Genomic DNA, 21,918 nt, shown 5'->3' on the forward strand with positions numbered 1-21,918 from the left:
CAATATCTTTTCCAGAGTGGGGACCATGTTGATGAATGCTGTTGACTCCACAACGTCAACTACAGGGTATTTGGAGTGCCAATTGACCAGGAGCATTGTCATCCTTTCATCCGGAAAGCTTCCAAAATTCATGCTTACTTTGGACCATGGGGCAGTGCATGGATCTTTTGTGATGATGGGTGCTGGCACCTCTTGGGTGCTTGTAATCTGGCAGGCAGGGCAACGCCGTATGAGCTCAGTTGCTTAGAGGTTTGGGAACCAGACTTTGGATCTTAGATGTGACTTTATTTACGCCGTACCCTGGTGACATCCACGTGTAAGGGATGTTACCTGGTGTTGCAGGCACGCAGGTTTTCCTAGTCGATGGCCCCGTAGTATTAGGCCTTCCAGGGAAGTGCTGAGTTTGTAAAGGATCCTCTACATTTGTGTATTGTTCTCCCTCCCTACTCCTTGCCAATGATTTGCATCACTGAGAAAATTCTTCCAGGACCCTGGTTTAAGGGCACCCATGATTTTTGTTAGCAGATTGTCACTCTTGGTGGCTTACAGGATCTCACTGAGGTTTATTGCTCTCAGACATGCCAATGTGTCACCAGGTGGGCGTAGTCATCAGATTCCTTGGCATTCTCCTCGGTTTCCCTGGTGTTCTCGGCCAGATGGCATGACAGAAGATCTGCGGGGTTCTTGGCGCCTGGTCTGTATACGATGCTGAAACTGTAGTGTATCCCAGTGTTCTATTCAAGATGGGAGTGTGGAGCAGTGCCTCTAAATAGCAGGATGATGGGCTGATGGTTGGCCTCTACTGTGAATGATTTCCCACAGAGGTATAGGTGAAAATGGGTGCAGGCCCTCTTAATCACTTATGTCGCTCTCTTTCTACCTGGGCATGTCTGGTCTCTGTTTGGGTGAGCAACTGGCTGGCAAATGCTAGCGGCACCCACTTGCAAGGTTCCTCCTCCTGTATTAGTACTGCGCCGACTCCCACTGGGCTAGCGTCTACTAGCAGCTCTGTCTGTCGGGTGGGGTCAAAGTAAGCCATTTTGGGTTTGCTCAGTAGTGCTGGCTTGACTTTCTGAAAAGCTTGTTCTTTCGGTTGTTCCCACCTCCATGTGGTTTCTGCTTTTCAGAGGCTCCATGACTAAGGCTAGGTTGGGGATAAAATGGCTGCACTACGGGGCCATTCCAAGGAAGCTGCTGACGTTACATACCATGGTGCGTGCCGTGGTTTGCTTGATGGCCTACAATTTTCTCAGGTCTACTTGTACACCACCCTGGTTGAACACGTAGCCGAAGAACTCAATGGTGTTTCGTAAGAAGGAGCACTTGTCCTCGTTAGCATGACTATGTATTTCCAGAGGTGTTTCAATAAAGCCTTCAGGTGTTTCTGGTGTTACTCCATTGTGGTTGAAAATATTAAAATATTATCATTTATGTTCATAACTCCCTGGAGTCCTGAGAGGGTTTTGTTGAAGGCTGCCTGGAATACTTCTGCGGCAGATGAGATCCTGAAATTCAACCTTTTGTATCTTTTGGAGCCCTAATGGTTTAAGAATGTGGTAATGTAGCGCCTTCCTTCCACTAAGAGCAGCTGGTAGTAGCCTGAGCTTAGGTCTAGTTTAGAGAACCACCATGCTCCATTGAGGTCTGCTATAATGTCTACCATGGTTGGGGTCGGGTGTCTCGCTTTTTTAATGGCTTTGTTGGGAAGCCTCATGTCAATGCAGAGGCGCACCATGCCAAGTTGTTTTGGCTTCTTGGCAATGATGATTGGGGAAACCCACGGTGTGGGCCCAGTAACCTCTTGATGTCTCCTAGATTTTCCAACCACTTAAGCTCCTCCTCCACTAGGGGTCTCAGATGGAAAGGTACCCGCCGGTTGTGCAGGTCCATGGGTTTGACAGTTGTGTGGATGTGCAGTTGAACAGGAGGGGCCTTGAGGCACTGAGCCCTTCAAAAAGACTTGGGAAATGTTGTAATAATTATCCTGTCTGACTGGATTTGATGCTGCATGCAAATGATACTAGCCCCAGGTCTTTGGCTGCATGGCTTGCCAGCAAGGTGTCAGCTCCTTTGTCGACCACATAGAAGGTTGTCTGGATCTCTTGGCTGTTTGATATGATGCATAGTGCCATGCCGCCTTTGAGTGGCAGAGGCATCCGGATACCATATGAGAAGATTTTTGTGCAAAATGGTGATTGTGAAGGTCTAAGCTTGAGGCAGCAGTATTGTTAGATGCCCATCACATTGACTTTATGCTCCTGTATCGATGAAGGCTGTGATTTTTAAGCCTTCTACTTCAATCAAGCATGCTGGTTGTGGTTTTCTGTGCTTTGTTAGCTTGTTGTCAAATGAAATGAGGAATATGTCTTCCTCTTCATTCGACAGTGATTCATTTTCTGGTTGTTGGCATCTCATTAAGTATGAGGTTGCTCCTTTAGTTGCAGCTCGCTCAGGGATAGCTGACGTATCACCTTAGTCGGCATCCACCTCCTTCTCGTTCCTCTGTTTCGTTGTCTCCTTTGCACATGGATGCAACGTGATTTTGTCTCCCACAGTTTGAGTATGTACGTCCTTGGGCTGGGCATTCATTTGGGAGGTGTTCTTCCGCAGTAGCCACAATGAGATCAGGGTGTGTTGGGCTTTGGAGTCTGGGGTCTCCTAGGTTTCCCACTTCTGGTTAAAGCATCTGCACAATCTGATTTGTTGGTAAGCGCATTTTCTGGTGTCTGCTGGATTGCTAAGTCCATTTCAGATGCTCTTGCCACTGAGAGATCGTGTGACCTGGCCTGAAAAGGATGTCGTTGAGGCTTATGTTGGGTTGGGGTAAGATGAGGCCTCTCAATGTCTTGCAGCAACATCCTTGAATTAGTTGTGCTCTGAACTCTTTGAGCTAGTCGTCTGCTGTGCCCATGCTGGTTAGCTCGCATAGCCATGCGTAGAATGCATCAATAGTTTCCCCTTCCTTCTGGCGGGCTTGGCACAGTTTGAATTGCTCAAAGTCAGGGTTTAGTTGGTGGTCAAAATGGCCTTTGAGGGCCTTTACTGCTGCGCCATAATGAGACGCTGCTCCAGTGTTGAGCAGATGCTTGAATAGTTTATGGATCTCATCCCCAACATAGTGAAGCAGTAGAGAGAACTTGACAGTTTCATTTGTTTTCCTGGTTGCTATGAAGTAGTTTTCTAATCTTTCAATCCATATCTACCACTGGGGTGCTGCTGTGGCCGGGTCTGCCAATTCGCTGAATGGCTGTATTCCACTGACGAGCTGTGTTGATGTGGGACTCTGCCATGCTGTTGTGCCTGCTGTGGGGGCATGTTAACTTTGTCAGCCATTGTTGTGTGTGTCCAATGGGAGTGACATATGCTGGGTCCCAAAGCAGTGAAATGAAATGGGCCCCCAAGTTGTACCTCAATGCCACGAGGCCTACGCCTTGCAATCGTACAATGCAAATAATGGACGCCCTACACGAGTGACATAGTATGGGCATAAAGATCCAGAGTGGTCTACTACCCTTTTATTTTTAGCCTCTGGCCACGCCTGGCCAGAGGATGCATGCAGTGTACATCCGGGACGCCTCGGCATTCATAGCAGTCCGGGTGGCTCACTACAAAACAGATTAAAAAAAAGATCGAATTGTAAACAACTATGACTGCTAAATCAGAAAAGTAGCAAAAAAAGCTACAGAACAAAAACGTGTCAGAGATACTCAAAGTACAAGGTTAATAAAGAAAACAAAAAATAACTTAAAGTTGGAGTTAAGGTGAAGTCCAAGCTGACCTCCATTTTCAAGTGCCTATGATGTAATAAAAGAGGGTAGACTTAAAGCCAAAAGTCTTACTTCGTGGAGCAACTATTTTGAATAGCATCATGCAGAAGTTTTGGATGGGCTAGCCGTCATCTACACATACAATATATGTGAATAGATGTAAGTTGTTTTTGTTAGAATAACTCATTTTAATTAAACATATATAATATATATATTAGATTTGATTTTATAAATCCCTAGAACACTTGTGCTTTGAATACTCCTACCATATTAAATGGACTTACCTGAGTACAATTAGAAAACATGTTAAAACTGTGTTTATTTATAATACAGATATCAAAACTGAATGTAGTAATCAGCGGACTTTATGTTCTAAAAAGTTTCTAGAGAACACCAAAAAAAATCAACTGGTGATAAAACGACTAAAACTCATTACTCTAACACAGGCAGCCACAAGAGGTCATAGACAAATAACTGTGTTTTACATATTTAAACGTAGACTTTGTGAAATAGAAGAATGACTGAGATATAATTTTTAAACAGTAGACTGTATTTTCGAATTTAATATACTAGAGTTCAGGGTAAATGCTCACCAATATGTTTCCATCTTCGCTGTAGCTGTCTATTAATGGTTTCCTTTCAAAAAGTTTAGCAATTCTCTGAACAGCAATCTTTGCTTTACCAAAGTCTGGTGCAAGAACACTGTACTGTCCGATACTTATGGCAGAAAACAGAGCGGTATTATACACACTGGAAAAATGAGCACAAAGTAATACATTTTTTAAATATCATATAAATGATCATACTATATATTTCTCAAAACAATTTTCCTCTTCATTGCTAAATCTAAATCGATATGCTTTAACAACCCATATATCAGCAGAAGATACAATTAGTGTTTTTGAACAATAATAGTGACCACTGCCGCATGAAATAAAAAATCATTAATGAGATGTCTGCCATGGCTAAAGGTAATGGATGAAAACATTCTGCAGGATTGCATATTTCTGGTATTAAAACAGAACATTCATATTAGACTTTTCAAAACAACCAAAGCTAATTTTATTCAATAAACTGGCTGAAGTCCATTCTTAGATTTATGGGATTAAGCCCCTATGTCATTAATTTTAAGGATATACCTCATGTCACCGAGGAGTTCCCTGACCATATGAAAGAACGAAACCAAAGGGTGAGTTCCTTTATAAGGTCATGGAACTATATTGTGACTTGTAAAATCCTTATAATGTGAGTCAGAGGGTACTTTATTCCTTCTAATACATGGTCAATCAGTCATCCATCTCACAAATTGGGTAAATCCTTGAGGGCATATTTATGCAAGCCTTGCGTACGTTTGAGCCATGCAAAGTGGTACATGTGTGATGCAAGGCTCTAAGTCAGATTTATGAAGCCACGCAAAGCCACTTTGCATGACTTTGACTTTGAGTTGCCTCATAAATATGGAGTAGTGCAATGCAGAGCAACTCACTGTGTTGCGCTACTCTGTCCTGGGTAGGCATTCCATGGGCTTTGCAGTGGGTGTTGCAACACAACATCCATGGATTTTGACGCATCCCCAGATTTACAAGAACTTGTAAACCTGAGGATGCACCAAAACCTTATGCCTCTCTAGGGGAGGTGAATAAAGGAGAAATATCACAATTTCTCCTCTTTTTTCCTCTTTCAATGTGTGTTGCAGAGTGCCTCCCAGGACTGTGCAGGAAAAAGCCTCCTAGGATCGCTTTTGTGCAGGAAGGTGGCCATTCCTAAACAAAAACATTCCTGCATGCAACGCATGCACCCTTGCAGGATGGTGCAAGTGTGTCTGTGTTGGCGCTAGGCAGCCAAAATGGCACCTGCGCAGGAAAGGACAGGAATGTACCATATTGAATACATACATGAAATTTCTCCTCTTTTCCTGTGACACAGTGCAGCACCGCAAGGTGACTTGCTGAGCTGCCCTGCGCCAAAAATTAGTATTTATGCCCCTAAAAATAATGTTCTTCAGTATGAAAGAGAGAGGATGTTTGCTGTCGATGAATAAAGCAAGTGCAGAATTAAACATACCATGCAGTTGAAGTTATTATAATCAGTTTAATACAAGTCAGAATTAAAAAAAATCTGTGAACCAAAATGCGCAATAAATGTTGGAGTAAATACCTCCTTTATGTTGATCACATAAAAAAAAGTAGAAGGGTACGTTGGTTTCTCCACTTAAAGGAAATGCAGTTCATGTTACAGCCATGCCATTCTGTACATAATCTCCTAAATTCATTTATATATGAATATGTAATAACGCTTAATTACCCAAAGCTACTTACAAGTAACTCGATAATGTATTAGTTATACCATAATTTGTATTATGATGAGAGTTATTTAAGAACACTTAAAGCTTATATTTCACCTTAGTCATTTAGACTCTGGTATTTTGGCATTCTATTGACAGCAAAATTACCAATCCACATTGAAAGAGGTATTTCCATTACTCGGGGCAGTCCAAAAAAACAGACATTAGCAAAGCAAATAGGTCTGCTTTGAAGTGAAAGAGAGAAGTTGTTTTTCATCTATGTACGGATTGCTGAGTGCGTGAAGGTAAATATGATTCCATGTATGGAAGGATAAGCAGGCACACTGATTTATGAAGGAATGAGTGAATCAGCATATTGATGGATGAATGGGTAAATCAGTTTGTGCATAAATGGGTGAATGATTGAGTGCATAAATCTATGATTGAGTTATTACACAAATGAATTGGTTGAGTGCATGGATAGGTAAATGGATGAGTGAGTTTATGGATGAATGCAGACTGCATAAATTAATCTTACAGGTGGAGTCTCAGAAAGCCATAGAGATAATAGCACAACAAAAATTACCATCACATACAATGAAATGCTTTTTCATGAGTCTTTAAATAACTGCATATGCTCGTTGACACCAAGCACTTAGTAGTGGTTGCAAAGCATGTGGGACTTCAGCCAGAACACAGAGCCTCCAAGATAATGCAAGAAACAACAGAAAAAAACATTCCCCAAGCCTATGTTAATCCACAGCACAGACTGTAAAGACCGATAGGCAACAAATTACAATAACAATCACGTCCTAGCTAATAGCCTGTCAAGAGTTTCCACAACATTTAAAACAAGTTTGCATTTTTCCACCACTATTAGATAGAGCTTGGTGAGCCAACAAATTAACAGGGAGAGCTGAACCAGAGGCGAGCTAAGGGTCTGGCTTGGATCTTTGAGGCTGTACAAGAACCGAACCCCGAAAATATGTGTTTTGTAAATAATACAACAAACCATGTAAAATATGCTAAAGCTTCTTTAAAGTTGAAAAACAAATTTAGTATGTGGAAGCTTCAACATTAATAGGGCACATTATAGCACTGCTGTGGGCAAACTGGGCTGATAACAGAAGCCCCCTCACTTTTTGTCGCCATTTTCCACTCATACTGGTGTTTTCTTGACTCTGATGGTGCCCTAAGCACTACTAAACAGTCCCAGGGCCTGTACTCTGATTTAAATGGTCTATGCAAATTAAGCTAATTAGAATTGGCTGTACCAACCTACCTATAAGTCCCCAGTATGTGGTACAGCATGTAGGTTTATGGGCCTTAGCACAAGTAGTACTCACATAGGTGCACTGCTGTGGTGCCCAATGTCCTCTTAAAAGCAGGCCTAGCTTGTTGGCTCCTTTTAAGTTAAAGTTAACCCAAATTCGACTTTGGAATTAAAAGTACTTCCCAAGTCCTAAGCTACCTTATTGTTACATATACATTCCCCCCTAAGGTATGCCCTAAGTGCCCCAGGGTTGGGTGCAGTGTACCTATTAGCAGGGACTTGTATATAAAGATGTTTTATAGGCCCTGGTGAGGGAAAAATTGCCATATTCATTTTCTCCATATTAATGAATGGGCTCCATAGGCTTACATGGAGAGACTTTATTTTAAAATCACAAAGTCTTATTTTCCATAGGAAGGAGCTAAATATAGCAAGTTTAGTATCAAATTACAAGTTATAATAAATCCAACAACTTGCTACTCTTGCATTTAATATAACTTGGACAGGGAAAGAGTTTTGGAACTCTTGATAAAAGTTGCCAATTTCAGCCCTGTGGTACACTTCTCTGGTTGGTGAGCCTCTGGCAGCCTGAGCCAGGCTGCCTTGATGAGGTGTGAAGGGGCCTGGGCTAAAATAAAGGCAGCATCAGGTGGGAGGAGATCTACCTCAGCAGATGGTAGAACAGGATGGGGGGGAGAATAGCCAAACTGGACTTCAAAGAAGGGAAGTACATTTGAGACAGCAATAGGACCTCCCCCATTTCATGCAGCCACAGACACCGAGGAGCCCCCTGATTAGATTAAGAGAGGGCTGGAAAAGGGTGTGTTAAGTGAAACTTAGCCACACCTGTGAGTGGGCTCAGCCAGGTCTAAACTCTAAGATTGAAATGTTGCCATTTTGGAGGAATGTGCTCCCTTGGATTGATTTTTGCTCAAGAGGGTGGTGGCCTGCATGTGATTGGACAGGGGCACCCCCCTTTTTTCCACCCTAAGATCAAGGATAAATATGGCAGAGCTGCCCCAGACTTTCCCTACTGGAAAAAGACAAGAAAAAGAAGGACTGCCCTGCTGGACCCCTGGTCTGCACCTGGACACTGCACTCAGAACGACTCCACACGCTGCACACATTGGGCTTCACCAAGAAAAGGACTTTTCTGTATTTCTACAACCTCATGAAGGTACTCTCTGTACCTGTAAGCTACAGGTAGAAAGGACCTGACCATATTCCCCTGCATCAAGTCCTGCAAAGATAACTCAGCTGACCATTTACCAGTCGCCATTTAAGGATTTTGACTAGGTGCATTCTGGGAGTTGAAGTCCTAACCCCCAAGGAGCAGCTCAGAGCTTCTGGAACCTTGGGGTGAGTTGTAGACATGTGAATTACCTCAAAAGTGCTTCTGGAAGGGTATTCGGAAGTTTGGAGAGTTTGGAGCAACTCTGGAAAAAAACTCCAAAAGTGGACCGACACGATGGCGAGAGTCAATCCGGCCCATGTTGACTGTGATCCGGCCTTGCAGGTTCATCCTGCTGGAAGGCTCAAGAGCCCCAGACTTCCAGGATTTGACTGAGGACGAGTGGAAAGACAATCCGACGATGATGCATGAAAATCGGCTTGCTGAGAAGGGCTGTCCAACGTCAGGAAAAAAGATCCCAAAAAGTTTCTAAGTCCGAAGGTAAAATCTTGACCAAGGCCTCCCATACCGTGTATCAGAGAAGGGCTTCATTGCGGTCAGCCTCAACATTCGACTTTGTCCCGGTCGGAGGAAATCTTCCTGAAGAAGTGTCTCAGTCTGAACATAGAAAACTTGACCAAGGCCTCCTGCGCCGTGTATCCAAAGAGGGCTCCAGCAACATCAAACTCAACTTGATGCTTTGTCCCGGTGAGAGGGAAATCTTCAAGAAATTTCCTAAGTGTGAAGGTAAAATTTTAACTGAGGCGTCTCATTCAATGTAGCATAGCAGGACTCCATCATGGTCAGCCTCAACTTTTGAATTTTCCCCAGTCGAGTGCGACCAGATTTCCAGAATGGCGCTTTTTGTTTTTAGGCGCTAAAAAGCATTTAGGGGGTTATTACAACTTTGGAGGAGGTGTTAATCCGTCCCAAATGTGACGGAGATACCACCAGCCGTATTACGAGTTCCATAGGATATAATGGACTCGTAATACGGCTGGTGGTATATCCGTCACTTTACCGTCACTTTTGGGATGGATTAACACCTCCTCCAAAGTTGTAATAACCCCCTCAATCTTTAAAAATTCATATCTTGGTTCCCTATATTGAATTTTTGTCATTTTGGTGTCATTGTAAGGATAAAAATATATTCTAGGTCTATAAATTGGTGTTAGATTCTTATTGTGTTTTGTGTTTCACTTATTCACTGTTTTGTTGATATTAAATGCCTTACATACCTGTCTCCTAAGTTAAGCCTAACTGCTCGTGGTCAAGATACCAAGGGTTGAGCAAGGATTAATTTATTTGAGACTTTGACTGGACCTAGTGGGGGTTTGTGGCCTATTACTAAGTGTAGGTACCTCCCTGCCCTTACCAATACACAATTTACAACAACTGCACTGATCACTAAGTGATACTTTTGCACAACTCACAGTCTGAACTTATAGATTTGAAAAGGCTTTCATATGCAATATTGAAATATTTTGGTGAAAAAAATGTTTGCCTAAGATCACACAATTTAGGCAGGAAATCTGGGATTTGTCCAGGTTTCTAGTTTTGCTCTGTACAAATCAGCCAGTAAATGGGTATCTATTTGTCTTTCCTTATTCAAAGGTTTTGTTTTTACCTCTAAATGCATTTTTCTGCAGTTTTTAAAATCAAGTGAGCACTTGAACCAAAGGTATTGGAGAACTTTACATGAGCACCAATTACATAACACAGAGTCACATGCATTGTTTATAGTCGTGGGTAGATTAAGTGATTTGCCCAGAATCAAAGGATGTTGAGCCAACTCTGAGACTCAAGCCTGGTTCCTGAGTTCCATTGTTTGCCGCTTTGGTCATAACACATTCCTGGTACAGGGAGGAAAGCAGGCAGAAGCAACATGAAAGCTCGACTCTTAATGGGCTTGAAGTTCAAACAGGACCTTGAGTTGTTCCAGAGCAAGGCTTCAGGCTCAAGCCTAGCTCGAGCTTTTAGATGCTCACCCATCTGCACTATTAAAATATGTTTCTTATTCTCTGATTGTTGTGAGGCTGGCATGTAAATTGTTAGATACTTCTAAGTGACTAAGCCCTGCTCTTGTTTTCTGTCGATATGGGACTGAAAAACTGTTAATTTAATATAATGTACAGAGAGCCTTGCTCCTAAATAAGCATCAATTAATTAACCTCTGCGGAGGCGTTCACCCTAGCAAAATAACACAACGGGAATGGGGAAAGATGATAAGACAACTCATCTGCTTTACCATAATTGACAGTTACATTTGACCTTTGATGTGGGTTTGTAATTATGTGGTTATAATGGGATGAAGTAGGTTGCACTTTTGTCCTTTTCCATAGATCAGATATGTTGTCACGAGACAAAAAAAACAACAAAAAAACAGTCTCTATCCTGATTTAAAAAGAGTGCAGTACAGGTTCTCGATTAAACCATGTGGTAGAAAAATGTATTTTGAGAAATGTGATGTGTAACAAAGCATTTGATCTCTATAGTTGCATGTCAGAAATAGATATTTTTAAAGTATGCCATAAAATATGTGGGTCACGCAATAAGTAGAAAGAGAAGTCCAAAAGCTGACATGCAGCAATAAGGAGATACGTTAAACAGTTCTTCAAGTTAATGTATTGCTTTTGGGTGATATGAATTATAAATATACTGATGAACAGTTGAAAATGAAACATATTACACATGATGTCTGAAAGTGTATGGTTAATGAGGTGTGCAGCCAGAATACAAATACAGAATGTTGATGGCACAGAATATCCAGCAAAAGAAATTTTGAAACTGAAATATTGACAAGTAAGTCTAGAGTTTCTACAGCTAGCTCCATAAACAGGTACCTTGGTGATGCAAAGATTTTTAAAGTATGCAGATGTGGAGTTAGAAAGAGTAAATCTATTGTTACTTTTGAAATTGTTTCCCTCGTAGAACAATGAAAATTTGGAAAGGGAAAAGCAAAGTGTTTTAAAATGTTTGAATGTTGCAGTCCATGTGGGCTTAGACTTTCACAATAGTAGGAACATTGGCATGTGCCTAGGTTCATTGTGGAGGATATTAGTAGCCTGTATCTTAGAAGAAAATATATGTGAAGAACAAACTGAGATTGCAAATAAAAGCATCTCACTTCCAAAAATAATAACTCAATGCAATGCACAAAATCAGGCCCTTTAAAGAATACTTCATCACTAGTGAAACAAGTTATCACTTCTAGTGTGAGATGCTGTAGGGAATAACCAGCTTTTGCGTGGTGTACACCCACACTGTTTTTTCTGGCTCTGGAACTCTGTGCACTTTACCTCTACTATCCAGACGTTAAGTGCCTATCCACCCCCTTTTCACATGGTTGACTTGGTATACTCATAATTTAAAATGTAACTTACCAAGGACACCCTAGTGTATGGTACATGATATACCGAGGGCCTGTAAGGAACATGCCACTGCAGCACATTTTATATCATCCACTACAGTGGCCACAGAAATGAGGCACTAATAATGTCAATGTAATCTGACTGTAGCAGTGTAAAAACTGCAACTCATCTTGTCATAATAAACCCTTTTGACAGGTGAAATCTTCCCCTTAAATATTAATATGTCACTCCAACGGAGGCCTAATAGCCCACAAGGCAGGGTGCATGGTGTTTAAACGATGGACATGTAGACAATTAATGTTAAACCTGACCTCATAATTAGTAGCACCGATATTTTTTTTCACTGTAGCAAGGCTGGCTGTTCCATAGAAAATCACTGGAATACACTATTACATTTATGAATGCTGTGGTTAATGAATAAACACATACAAACAGCATTCTAGAACTATTTGTAATATGTATTGAAGTCCCAATTTAATGGTGAGATTAGTTTGTAAAACATATTAGGAAAAAGACACTTTTAGGAAGTTACCTTTTCCCTACTCAAATCATCTGGAGGCTAATTCGCATTAGCCTTCACCTGCAGCCCTCTCAGTGCTCAAGCCCCGATTGAGCTGATAAAACTGCTCAGAGAGCAGACAAAACAGCCTAAGTATGGGGAGGTAATTTTATAGAGGAATTTGTGTTCCTGTGGCAGGATGAACATGTGGTCTGTGCCCCGGATATTAGTTTACTTCAAAGAGGCCTCCCCTGTCACAGGCAGATGTCATATTACACCTGGGATGGCCCCACCTTTTTTTGACTGGTTAGACCACAGAGGTTGGGGGTGGCTGCTCATTTACTTGGCCACACCGCTGAGGAGGGAAAACAGGCTTTGCATGTTGGGAGAAGGGTTGCACCATCTTGAATTTAGCCAGAGAGTAGCTCATGTGATTGTTTACCAAAGGACACACAGGAAGTGCTGCAGAAGTAGGTAGTGTAACATAAGGGAACTTTTACCATATTGGTTAGGAAGGTTGCAGGAGTCACCCCATCCACAAGCTGGGGCTAGGAATAATTGTGGCATTACAAGTACCCTCCGGAGAACACTTTCTGGACCTGAAGAAGAACAGAAAAAGACTGGACCTGCTGTCTATGAACAGTGATGAATCCTGAAAGACTGAACCAGATCCCTTTTGTACCCAGGACAAAAGTGGACTTCAACGGCCATGAGGCTGACCTCCTGTTTATGCTACAGGGATACAACAGGCTACAAAAAGCTGTCACTGCAATTTCCAGGCTCACCAGTTCCAAACTGAGCCTGCCCTGGAACTGGCTTTTGGCCTTTGCTGGAGTGAATCCTGGCCTTGAAACACTGGACTAAGCCTGGATGGACTTCCCCTACCAGCCCTGAAAACCTTTGACTTGAAACATTTTCTCTTCAAAGACCTCTAGACACCTGGGACAAACCTGCAAGTTGATCTGAACAAGTGCATTGTGCTGGGCTGAAGAATCAGGTTACTCCTACTTTGAGGGCCTGATTACGAGTCTGGCAGGCCAAGGCAAATGCCATCGTACAGAGGGGTCCTCCAGCAACCTCGCAGTGTGCACTGTCTGTCCCTGTGGTCCATGGTCATGGGTAGTGCAGGGGCCCAACTGTGGCCCGGCACTGTCTTTCTGCCAGCCTTTTCATGCTGGGGGATCCCACCATGAAAAGGCTGGTGGAAAGGGTACTTGTGATCAGCACGGCAGTGCTGAACTGAGCACCGGTGTGGCTGTCCTTGACTTCAACAGCCATCATGTAGCAAGGATCCATGATCCTGGCAGTGGCTGCGGTCCCTTGGTAGTCTGACCACCTGGAGTGCATCGGTCCCACCGCCACCGCAGCTTTGGCAGTCCTTGGACCACCAAAGTCATAATGAGGGCCTCAGTCTTTATGTAAGGGTAAATCCTCTCCAGCTGGACTTTGCGAAGACAGTGTCCAGCCTCATGGCGTACTCCTTGAGAACAGCCTGTTGCTGCCTTGCACTACTAAAGATCTTGAACTTCTATTTTTGAGACTAAGGGCCTGATGCATCAAGAGGATTTATCCATTCTGTGTCTAGGATAAAATACAGTACAACATATAGGCCTAAGGCCCGAGGTAAAACGTCCTTCTGGTTCAAACCTAGTTTCTGTGTCCAACCCGCATTCCATCGCGGTCAGCCTTAAATGGCACCTAGGTCCCGGTCTACCATGACGAGTTAATCACAGTGTGCCATTAACCCTTTATGGTGCTACTTGTATTTAAAATCTAAAAAAAACATCACTCTGGTTCCCTTTATTTTTTATGTTGTATCAGTGTCTTTTCATTAATTAAAATATTTTCTATTTATCTGAATTTGCATACAATTTTTACTGTGTTGACTTTATCACTGTTCTGGTACAACAAAAATACTTTAGACGTCACCCTTAAGTTAAGCTTATCTGTTCAGTGCCATGGCTATCATGGGTTGGGCTTAGCTTAGTTTATTGACATTCTGGTTCATCCTGATAAGGAATCTGCTTGTTATTTAAGGTAGATAGTCAACAGTCAACTACTAACTCAGTTTCTTATAGATGTAGAAAAAATATATAAGCAACTAATAAAAAAATACAAATACTTTATCTAAGATATGGCGCATCCTGGCTGTAGTTAGGGGAACTAGGGTAAAAAAAATATAGCTAGTTCAGAGGTTTGCAGGACTAACGTAAAAAATGTTGACACTAATCCCGCAAAGCTCATTGAGGCCCATTGAAATCAATGGTGTGCCCCATTTGAACCAATGATCAGAGTAGGTGTTAAAAGTGCCAAAAAAAATGGCGTAACTAAATCTCTTAGACTTCTTTGAGACACTTGTTTGCCCTCTCTAACAGGGGAACGTCCCCGGTGCAGACATAATGTAGCGCAATGGTTACAAAGTTGAAGAATGCATGCATTCCACCACTTTCTAAATCTGGCATGGCGATTTTGGCCTAGTTGTGCCACATTAGCATACTTTAAAAATGACCCTAATGTGGTGCAAGGAGGCTCTAGGGGCTCTTAAATCAGCCCCATAATTTTTTTTTAAGACAGTGTCCTGGTAGTAAAACACTTCTGTGAGGCCTACTTGTGGCGCAGGAAAGAATGGTTTTTGTTATTACATTTTATAATTGCTAACTTTTGAAAGAGAACAGATATACATGTTGTGTTTGTTGTTTGAGAAAATGTAGTTAAAAATCCTCTTTAATGGTAAACTCAGATTTTAAGTTACAATTTTGAAAATGCCACTTTTAGAAAGTTAGCACTTTCCTGCCCTATTTAATGCCTGGAGTTTACTGCTGCGTCACATGACTGGGTGCAGTTGAACTTTGTTTTTTCTTCCCAGACAGTCACACAATAGAAGGATTTGGTGTGCCTGGATGGGTTATCAACTGACATGATGGGGGCTGTGGAGCTGGGCATAGCCTCACTTGCAATTGAATAGGACTTGACAGAAATGACTTGTCCCTCCTACATTGTTTATGCAGCCAGATTGGAGCCAGGGGAGGGAAGCAGGAAACTTCAAGCTCTTTAAAGGGAATTCTATAGAAATGACTCATACTTCAAAGAAGGCACCAGGTGTAAAAATGGGACCCTCAGACCCACTCTTCAGTTCACTTTCAGGACGTGGGGAAGTACTCTCAAATTTCTGCTTGCTACTGTTGCCTGCTGTTTACTTCAGAAGACTGCATTGCTGCACCTGGAAAGACTGCTTTGCTGCCTGAAGTCTGAACCCTCAGAGGCCTGCCTTATTCTTTGAGTCCTGTTCTACTGCTGAAACCAGGACTACCAGAGTGATTTTAAGGTCTAGTTGGGTGGCCTCCTGTTAGACCTAACATCCTTGACGTGGTCGCCCCTGTCTTTTTTGCCTCTGCTTCCCATGTTTTGTCTGTGTGCTGGACTCTGCTTTTGCTGTCTGGGCACTTTACCACTGCGGACCAGTGCTAAAGTGCCAGTGCTCCTGTGTAAAGTGTAGGTTTAATTGTCTTTTCCATGATTGGCATATTTGAATTACTAGCAAGTCCCTAGTGCACTGGAGGTGCCCAGGGCCTGTGAATCAAATGCCACTAGTGGGCCTGTGCTACCCACATGAATAGCCCTGTAAACACGTCTCAGACCTGCCACTGCAGTGTCTGTTTTTGCAGCCTTTCACTGCTAATTCAACCTTTCAAGTGTACCCATTTGCCAGGCCCAAACCGTACCTTTTTGTAAATGTAAGGCACACCTAAGGTAGGCCCTAGGTAGACCCATGGGTAGGGTGCAGTGTATGTTAAAGGTAGGACACATACTGATGTGTTTTACATGTCCTAACAGTGAAATACTGCCAGATTCGGTTTTCACTGTTGCAAGGCCTATCTCTCTCATAGGTTAACATGGAGGCTGCCTTCAAATATTCTTAAAGTGCAGATTCTCTTTGAAAGCAGATAGAAATGTGGAGTTTGGTGTCTCTGAAGTCACAATTTAAAAATACATCTTTTAGTGAAGTTGGTTTTTAGATTGTTAGTTTGAAAATGCCACTTTTAGAAAGTGAGCATTTTCTTGCTTAGACCATTCTGTGAATCTGCCTGTTTGTGGATGCCCTTTCTGGGTCAAATTGACAGTTGTCTTTTTTTTAATTCCCTCTAGACAATCATTCAAAGTGAGCTGGGGGTGTAGCCTGCATATCTTTGGTGATCCATATGAGCTAGAGTGGATGGACGAATTGTCACTTACACCTCTAAGGGTTGTGCCTGCCCTCACACAATGCAGTCTTCAACCCTCTGGTATGTGTTTGGGGCCTGGCGTTGGCAAGGCAGGGTTTTGTGAACAACAGAGACTTTCCTTTGACGTTTGCCTACGTCAAAGGCAGTAAGAGGTATACGTAGTGGTCCCAAAACCCCAGACTTTAGATCACTTCTAGAACCAAGAGGAACCTCTGCCAAAGAGAAGAGCTGGAGTAGGAGTACTGCTCCTTTGCCTGTGACTGTACTGTGCTGGGTTGGCCTGCAGTTACTGTTTCGGCCTGAAAGAGGACAAGGACTGGACTTTGTGGTATATTCCTGCTTGTGAAGTGTCTCCAAGGGCTTGTAAGGAGCTTGCATCTGGTTTTGAAGTCTCAGGGCCATCTAAGACTTTCTCTGCCAGCATCTGGACTCTCTGCTAGGACACCTGCCCTGCCAGGTGGTGCCCCATCCAGTCCCTGTGCTCTTGAAAGGTGAACTTGGTAGAAAAAGGACTTACATCCACCCACAGGAAGCCGTGTGGGAAAAGTTTGATGCACCACCTGCAAAGCGTCAGTAAAAATTACGCTACCCCTTGCAGCACGGTTTTATTACTGTGCAGCCGGATTTCACATGCATCGTTGCTGGGTGTCAAAATCATTGTGAACCTGCATGGATCCAAGGTGCCTTGTCCGGCTATCGATGCATCGCTCTCTTGCTAGAGAGGAAAACAACGTATTGCCTACCCGACCAGAGAAAAAACTACACACGGCCTCACTTACGAACAAGGAATCGATGCATCGCTGACCTTTCTGACGGACGCTCATCCGTGCAGCTTTATTTTTGACACAAACCAGGTACTTTGTGTAACAACCACATTTGCATTGTGTTCTATGGAGTAAGGTACTCTTTACTTTAAAAAAAATCATATCTTGACTTGTGTATGTTGGATTTTTGTAATTTTGGTCTTGTTAAGATAGATATTGGCTAGTTTTCTACACTGTTGTGGCGTCCATTTTGTAGTGTTTTCACTGTGTTACTATGTGTTTTGGTGCAAATACTTTACACATTGCCTTTAAGATAAGCCTGAGTGCTTGTGGCATGCTATTAAGGGCGTGAGCAGGGGTTCTCTTAAGTATGTATCTCCATTGCCCTAACTAGATTGAGGGTCCCTGCTTGGAAAGAGTGCAAACTGACTGCCAACCATAGACCCCATTTCTAACAGTACCAAAATCCATGGGTGGATATGTGGGAATACCCACTTTCCACTCACTGAGTGCCTCCCTGCTATAGGATGATGCCAGACAGAAATTTGGGCTGCCTTGCGTTACTCTAGATTTATCAACCTATGGAGGGCCACCCAAGGTGGCTTTGCGTGGCTTGATAAATGTCACTTATATTTTGTGCCACCCTTGCTCCCCTTGAACAGCGCATGAGTGACACAAAACCTTCATAAATATGCCCCCAAGTGTCTGAGCGGGTACCAGACGTACACATTTTCGCACTCTATTCAGACAATGAAAGAAGTGATGACTGAGACCTCTGTTTCTGTCATTACATGTATCAAGTATGCTGTCCTAAGTCAACTTGAAGAACCGTTGAGACTCTGCCATATTACCTTTTTCTAATGATGGATCTACACGGCTTGTACTCAAGTAAATATTTCTGTTGGCTAAATTAGAATTCTTCTAACATAGGCTTCGATAGTTCAATTTTCTAAAGGTGCTTTACACTAAATTACTGTACTTCATTCAGTGATAATATGTACTCCCAAGTTTATGTCATTTATTTTAGATCAATCGTAGAAAAATTAATTAAAGTAAGTTATCTAAACTCTGTCAAGTTTTAAGTAAATTTTAACATTACATTTCTCAGATTACTCATACCATTTATACATTCATAGAAACAACCAGTCTAAATGCATTCCCTGAAAGACCCCACAATTAGATACTTACATAAAGATATTCTCAAAATTTGTGTAGCAATTCACAATCAGCCAGGCTCCAAATCTGCAAACAATTGCAGTAACAAAGAAATTAACTGACTGGGACATTCCATAAATTAATCCATTGACGGGGCCACCTTTACGTGCATCCCTGTGTAAGAAGAAAGGGTTAAAGATAGAATTTGCAGATAAGTTCAAACAACATGACTAACAAAGTGTATTACAATGTACAGGTAAAGAAATTGTGAATGGGTTGTTTACAGTAGAAGCTCAGACTACAGAGACTATGACGACAGTCGTAATTTGTGACTTTTAAAATATGTTAAGAATTCGTGGCCACAAATCCCAAAGCTATCTGAGACCAAAGCTGAAACTAATAACCCAAACAGTTTCATTTTACTAGTGCAAATTCACTTTCAACTCAAAACTAAACTTACACTGAGATGCTTCCATATTTTATGTGAGTAAATATACTCACAGGGCATGAAAGCTGATATTTCAGGACAAAGTTGCATTAGTACATAAGGGGAAATGCATTGTAATAACTTATTTGTGCATGCATAATGCAGAGAATATCCCTGTCAGGTTTAATACAGAAGCGTGTGACGAGGATTGATGAGTTTCTGTTCATTAGGCCTGGGCGGAACTTATGGAATTTCACTCAGTGGAATTCTGCAGAGTTACATAAAAACTTGAGATTCATTTGAGTTCCATGAGTGGGAAGAATTCGGCATGTTGCACTCCTTGCACTGATTTTTAGCCCCGGAAGCTACTTCCATGCTGTAAAATCAGCCCAAATGTGACCACACTACACACAAGAAGGCACTACTTCTTTCTGCCACAGCAAAGCATCAGCTTTCTCATTTTGAACGGTTACAACCTGCCACAACCGCCTGCATTGAGAAATCTCACTGCGAAGGGTGCTAGCGCCTGAAAATCAATCATGTTTGGGGGATGCAAATTCTCACTTGTGCTTGTCAAATTACCGTTGGTGAGCCCCATGTGAGAAAAAACTCCACCATGTGTCAGTTGGTGAAGTTTTGCTAGAACTTCACGAACTCCACTGGTGGAGTGAAATTTTTCACCCACCCCTAGTTTTCATTACATTTTCTGAAGAAGGCCATTCAGTATAGAGGACAAAGTCAGCTCTCTTTACCCATACCCGTGTCTCATACAATCATGTTGCATTTGCAAAAGGAGTCAGATGGAGTTTGACTGCTACTGTATGTGGGTTTGAGAGGTGTAAAGGAATCTTTTTTTGTGAGAGTTTCAGTATCTTTGTTCATTTGCATGCAGTTCCATAATGGAAGGCCTGTTTAAGGGAAGTCAGACAAGCGTTAATTTGCTAACCACTATGCCGCCGTTTGGCAAATCAACAGTTTTCAAGGTGATCCATATGAAAGAGCAATGTTAAAGGGAAGCAAACATTTTCTTTTCATTTGCTGATAAGGTTGGCACAGTTTGGCAAGCAGATCCATAGGGTTAACCAGGTGGGGGACAAGTTTAAAGGGGGATAAAAATGTTTGATTTGCTAATAACTTTAGCACCATAGAGAGGATTTCAACAAAACGTAACAGACACTTGAAATTTATAAGTTATTCTTTATGTTTTGAGTGTAGTGCAGCTACTCAAGCAGTTTCAGTAAAAAGTGGTCAAACATTGTTCATTTGTTGATACATTTTGTGCCTTTTGATATATCAATATAATGACTGCATACGCTTCGATATTGTGTTTTTATGTTTGTATGTCAATTTTTTATGTTAATCCATCAAGGTGGGCAAAGTTAAAGCAATATATTGGTAATACATTTGGTGCCATTTGACAGACTAACATAAAAGCTGAGATACTAGCTATGGCTAACGTTGCAAACAGTGTATGGAGAAGGTGGTAGGCTGCATGGGAGGATGCCTGCCTGTGGTTAACCCTCAACGTACCAGCTGGGTTAGCCTCAAGGTGGGTTTTATGCACATCCTGGACAGTCAACCCACACAATGTACAACTGAAGCCCATGCCCAACAGGGGTTAGCTGCAAGGAAGGTTTGATTTATGGTCTGTCCTGCTGTGCCATCAGAAGTGAACTTCATGCAGGTTTAGGCTGAAGGCCAGACTGTCTGCGCAATACCATACAAAGGGAATGGAGAGAAATGATTTTACGCGGTTCGGCACACACCCTTACCAATCTAACTGTACATATCAAAAATTGATATGTTGTTCCACTATGTGAGAGCAGGGTGAGATTGAGATATGGTTCACTACATTCATAGAGGTACAGAGGAGTTCTAATAATAGGGCATAATTGCCCTGATCCACCTAAGTGGCATACTGTATAATCGTGCTAGCTCCTCCGTGGGTTGGTGCTGCAATGCCCAGCAAACAGACAGAGATCTTGTTTATATCCTGGCTCGGTGTTTACCAAGGCTCAGGTCACTACCCTAATGGTTTGATGGTTATAGCAAGTAGCTTGGGTATGTGAGTGGATTACAATTGGCTACAGGTACTCCCTCTTGAACTGGCTACAGCAACTCCCTCTGAGCTGGAACACAAGCAATCCCTGACAGGTTTTGGTCTATTTGGGCCTCTTAAGTAGGATGCATCTTTGTACTTAGTGTGTCATAATGAGAAATGCAAAAAGGGTGGGTAGAATGCTTGAATTAATCTCAGCCACTAGTAATTACTCTGGAATGCATCCCAGTCCATTTTCTGCTCACCATGCTATTTCAGACAGGGCTCAGCCATATGTAAATCGGTCTTGGCCCTTTTTTAAATGGAAACACTGAGCCTTAACTGCCATACCAGGTCCCCTTGGAACACAAATTACCCCAGACTGGTTTGAACCTACTTGGGCATTTTTTAAAGGGTGCAGCTTAGCTCCGGGAGCAAGGTGAGCACAGTACCCATCACACCAAGTGATTGAAAGTGGCTAGACTATTAGCAATTCCTACAGTCACATTTATTTTTTTAGATGTAGCATTCTATGTGGGGCAAGGGTATACCTAGATGTGAGTTCCTTGCTCAATGTGCCATAGGATCAATCTAAGCTATTCCTTAATGACAAATGCTAATAAGGCCTAAAATAATCTGAGATTGCCTGTGTTCCCTTCTGTAGGCAATGTCGCCTAAGGGTTTGTAATAGACTGTTTCCCCAAGAGGAGCAAGGGCATTGTTGATTTGCACAAGAGAGATCTCTTGTGGCACTGTATGTGAAAAATGATGCCTTGGAATGACGCCCCAGTAATTGCCAGTATTCCTCCCATCACCTTTTATGTGTTTGATACAATGCTTTAAGGGACCTAGGGAATGCCCAAACGTTGGCATCTTACTTACACAGGATCCAAGCTATACATCACTGATGGGGTTTAAAAAGCCCTACATCTTTTTGTGCGTTTGG

The 21,918-nt window shown here is 42.3% G+C and overlaps 1 protein-coding gene across 3 annotated transcripts in view; it reads right to left on the reverse strand.

Moving 5' to 3' along the window:
• Positions 1–21,918, reverse strand: part of LOC138262023 (ATP-dependent translocase ABCB1-like) — a 935,493-nt gene that overhangs the window by 192,755 nt on the left and 720,820 nt on the right. For all 3 annotated transcript variants that reach the window (XM_069211682.1, XM_069211683.1, XM_069211684.1), the window contains 2 exons: positions 18,541–18,681; positions 4,361–4,517 (listed from right to left, as the gene is read on the reverse strand). In XM_069211682.1, the coding sequence (XP_069067783.1) occupies positions 4,361–4,517; positions 18,541–18,681 (298 nt within the window). The remainder of the gene's footprint in view (positions 1–4,360; positions 4,518–18,540; positions 18,682–21,918) is intronic.

The sequence above is a fragment of the Pleurodeles waltl genome, chromosome 10 (assembly GCF_031143425.1).
Source record: "Pleurodeles waltl isolate 20211129_DDA chromosome 10, aPleWal1.hap1.20221129, whole genome shotgun sequence".
NCBI classification, from domain to species: domain Eukaryota; kingdom Metazoa; phylum Chordata; class Amphibia; order Caudata; family Salamandridae; genus Pleurodeles; species Pleurodeles waltl.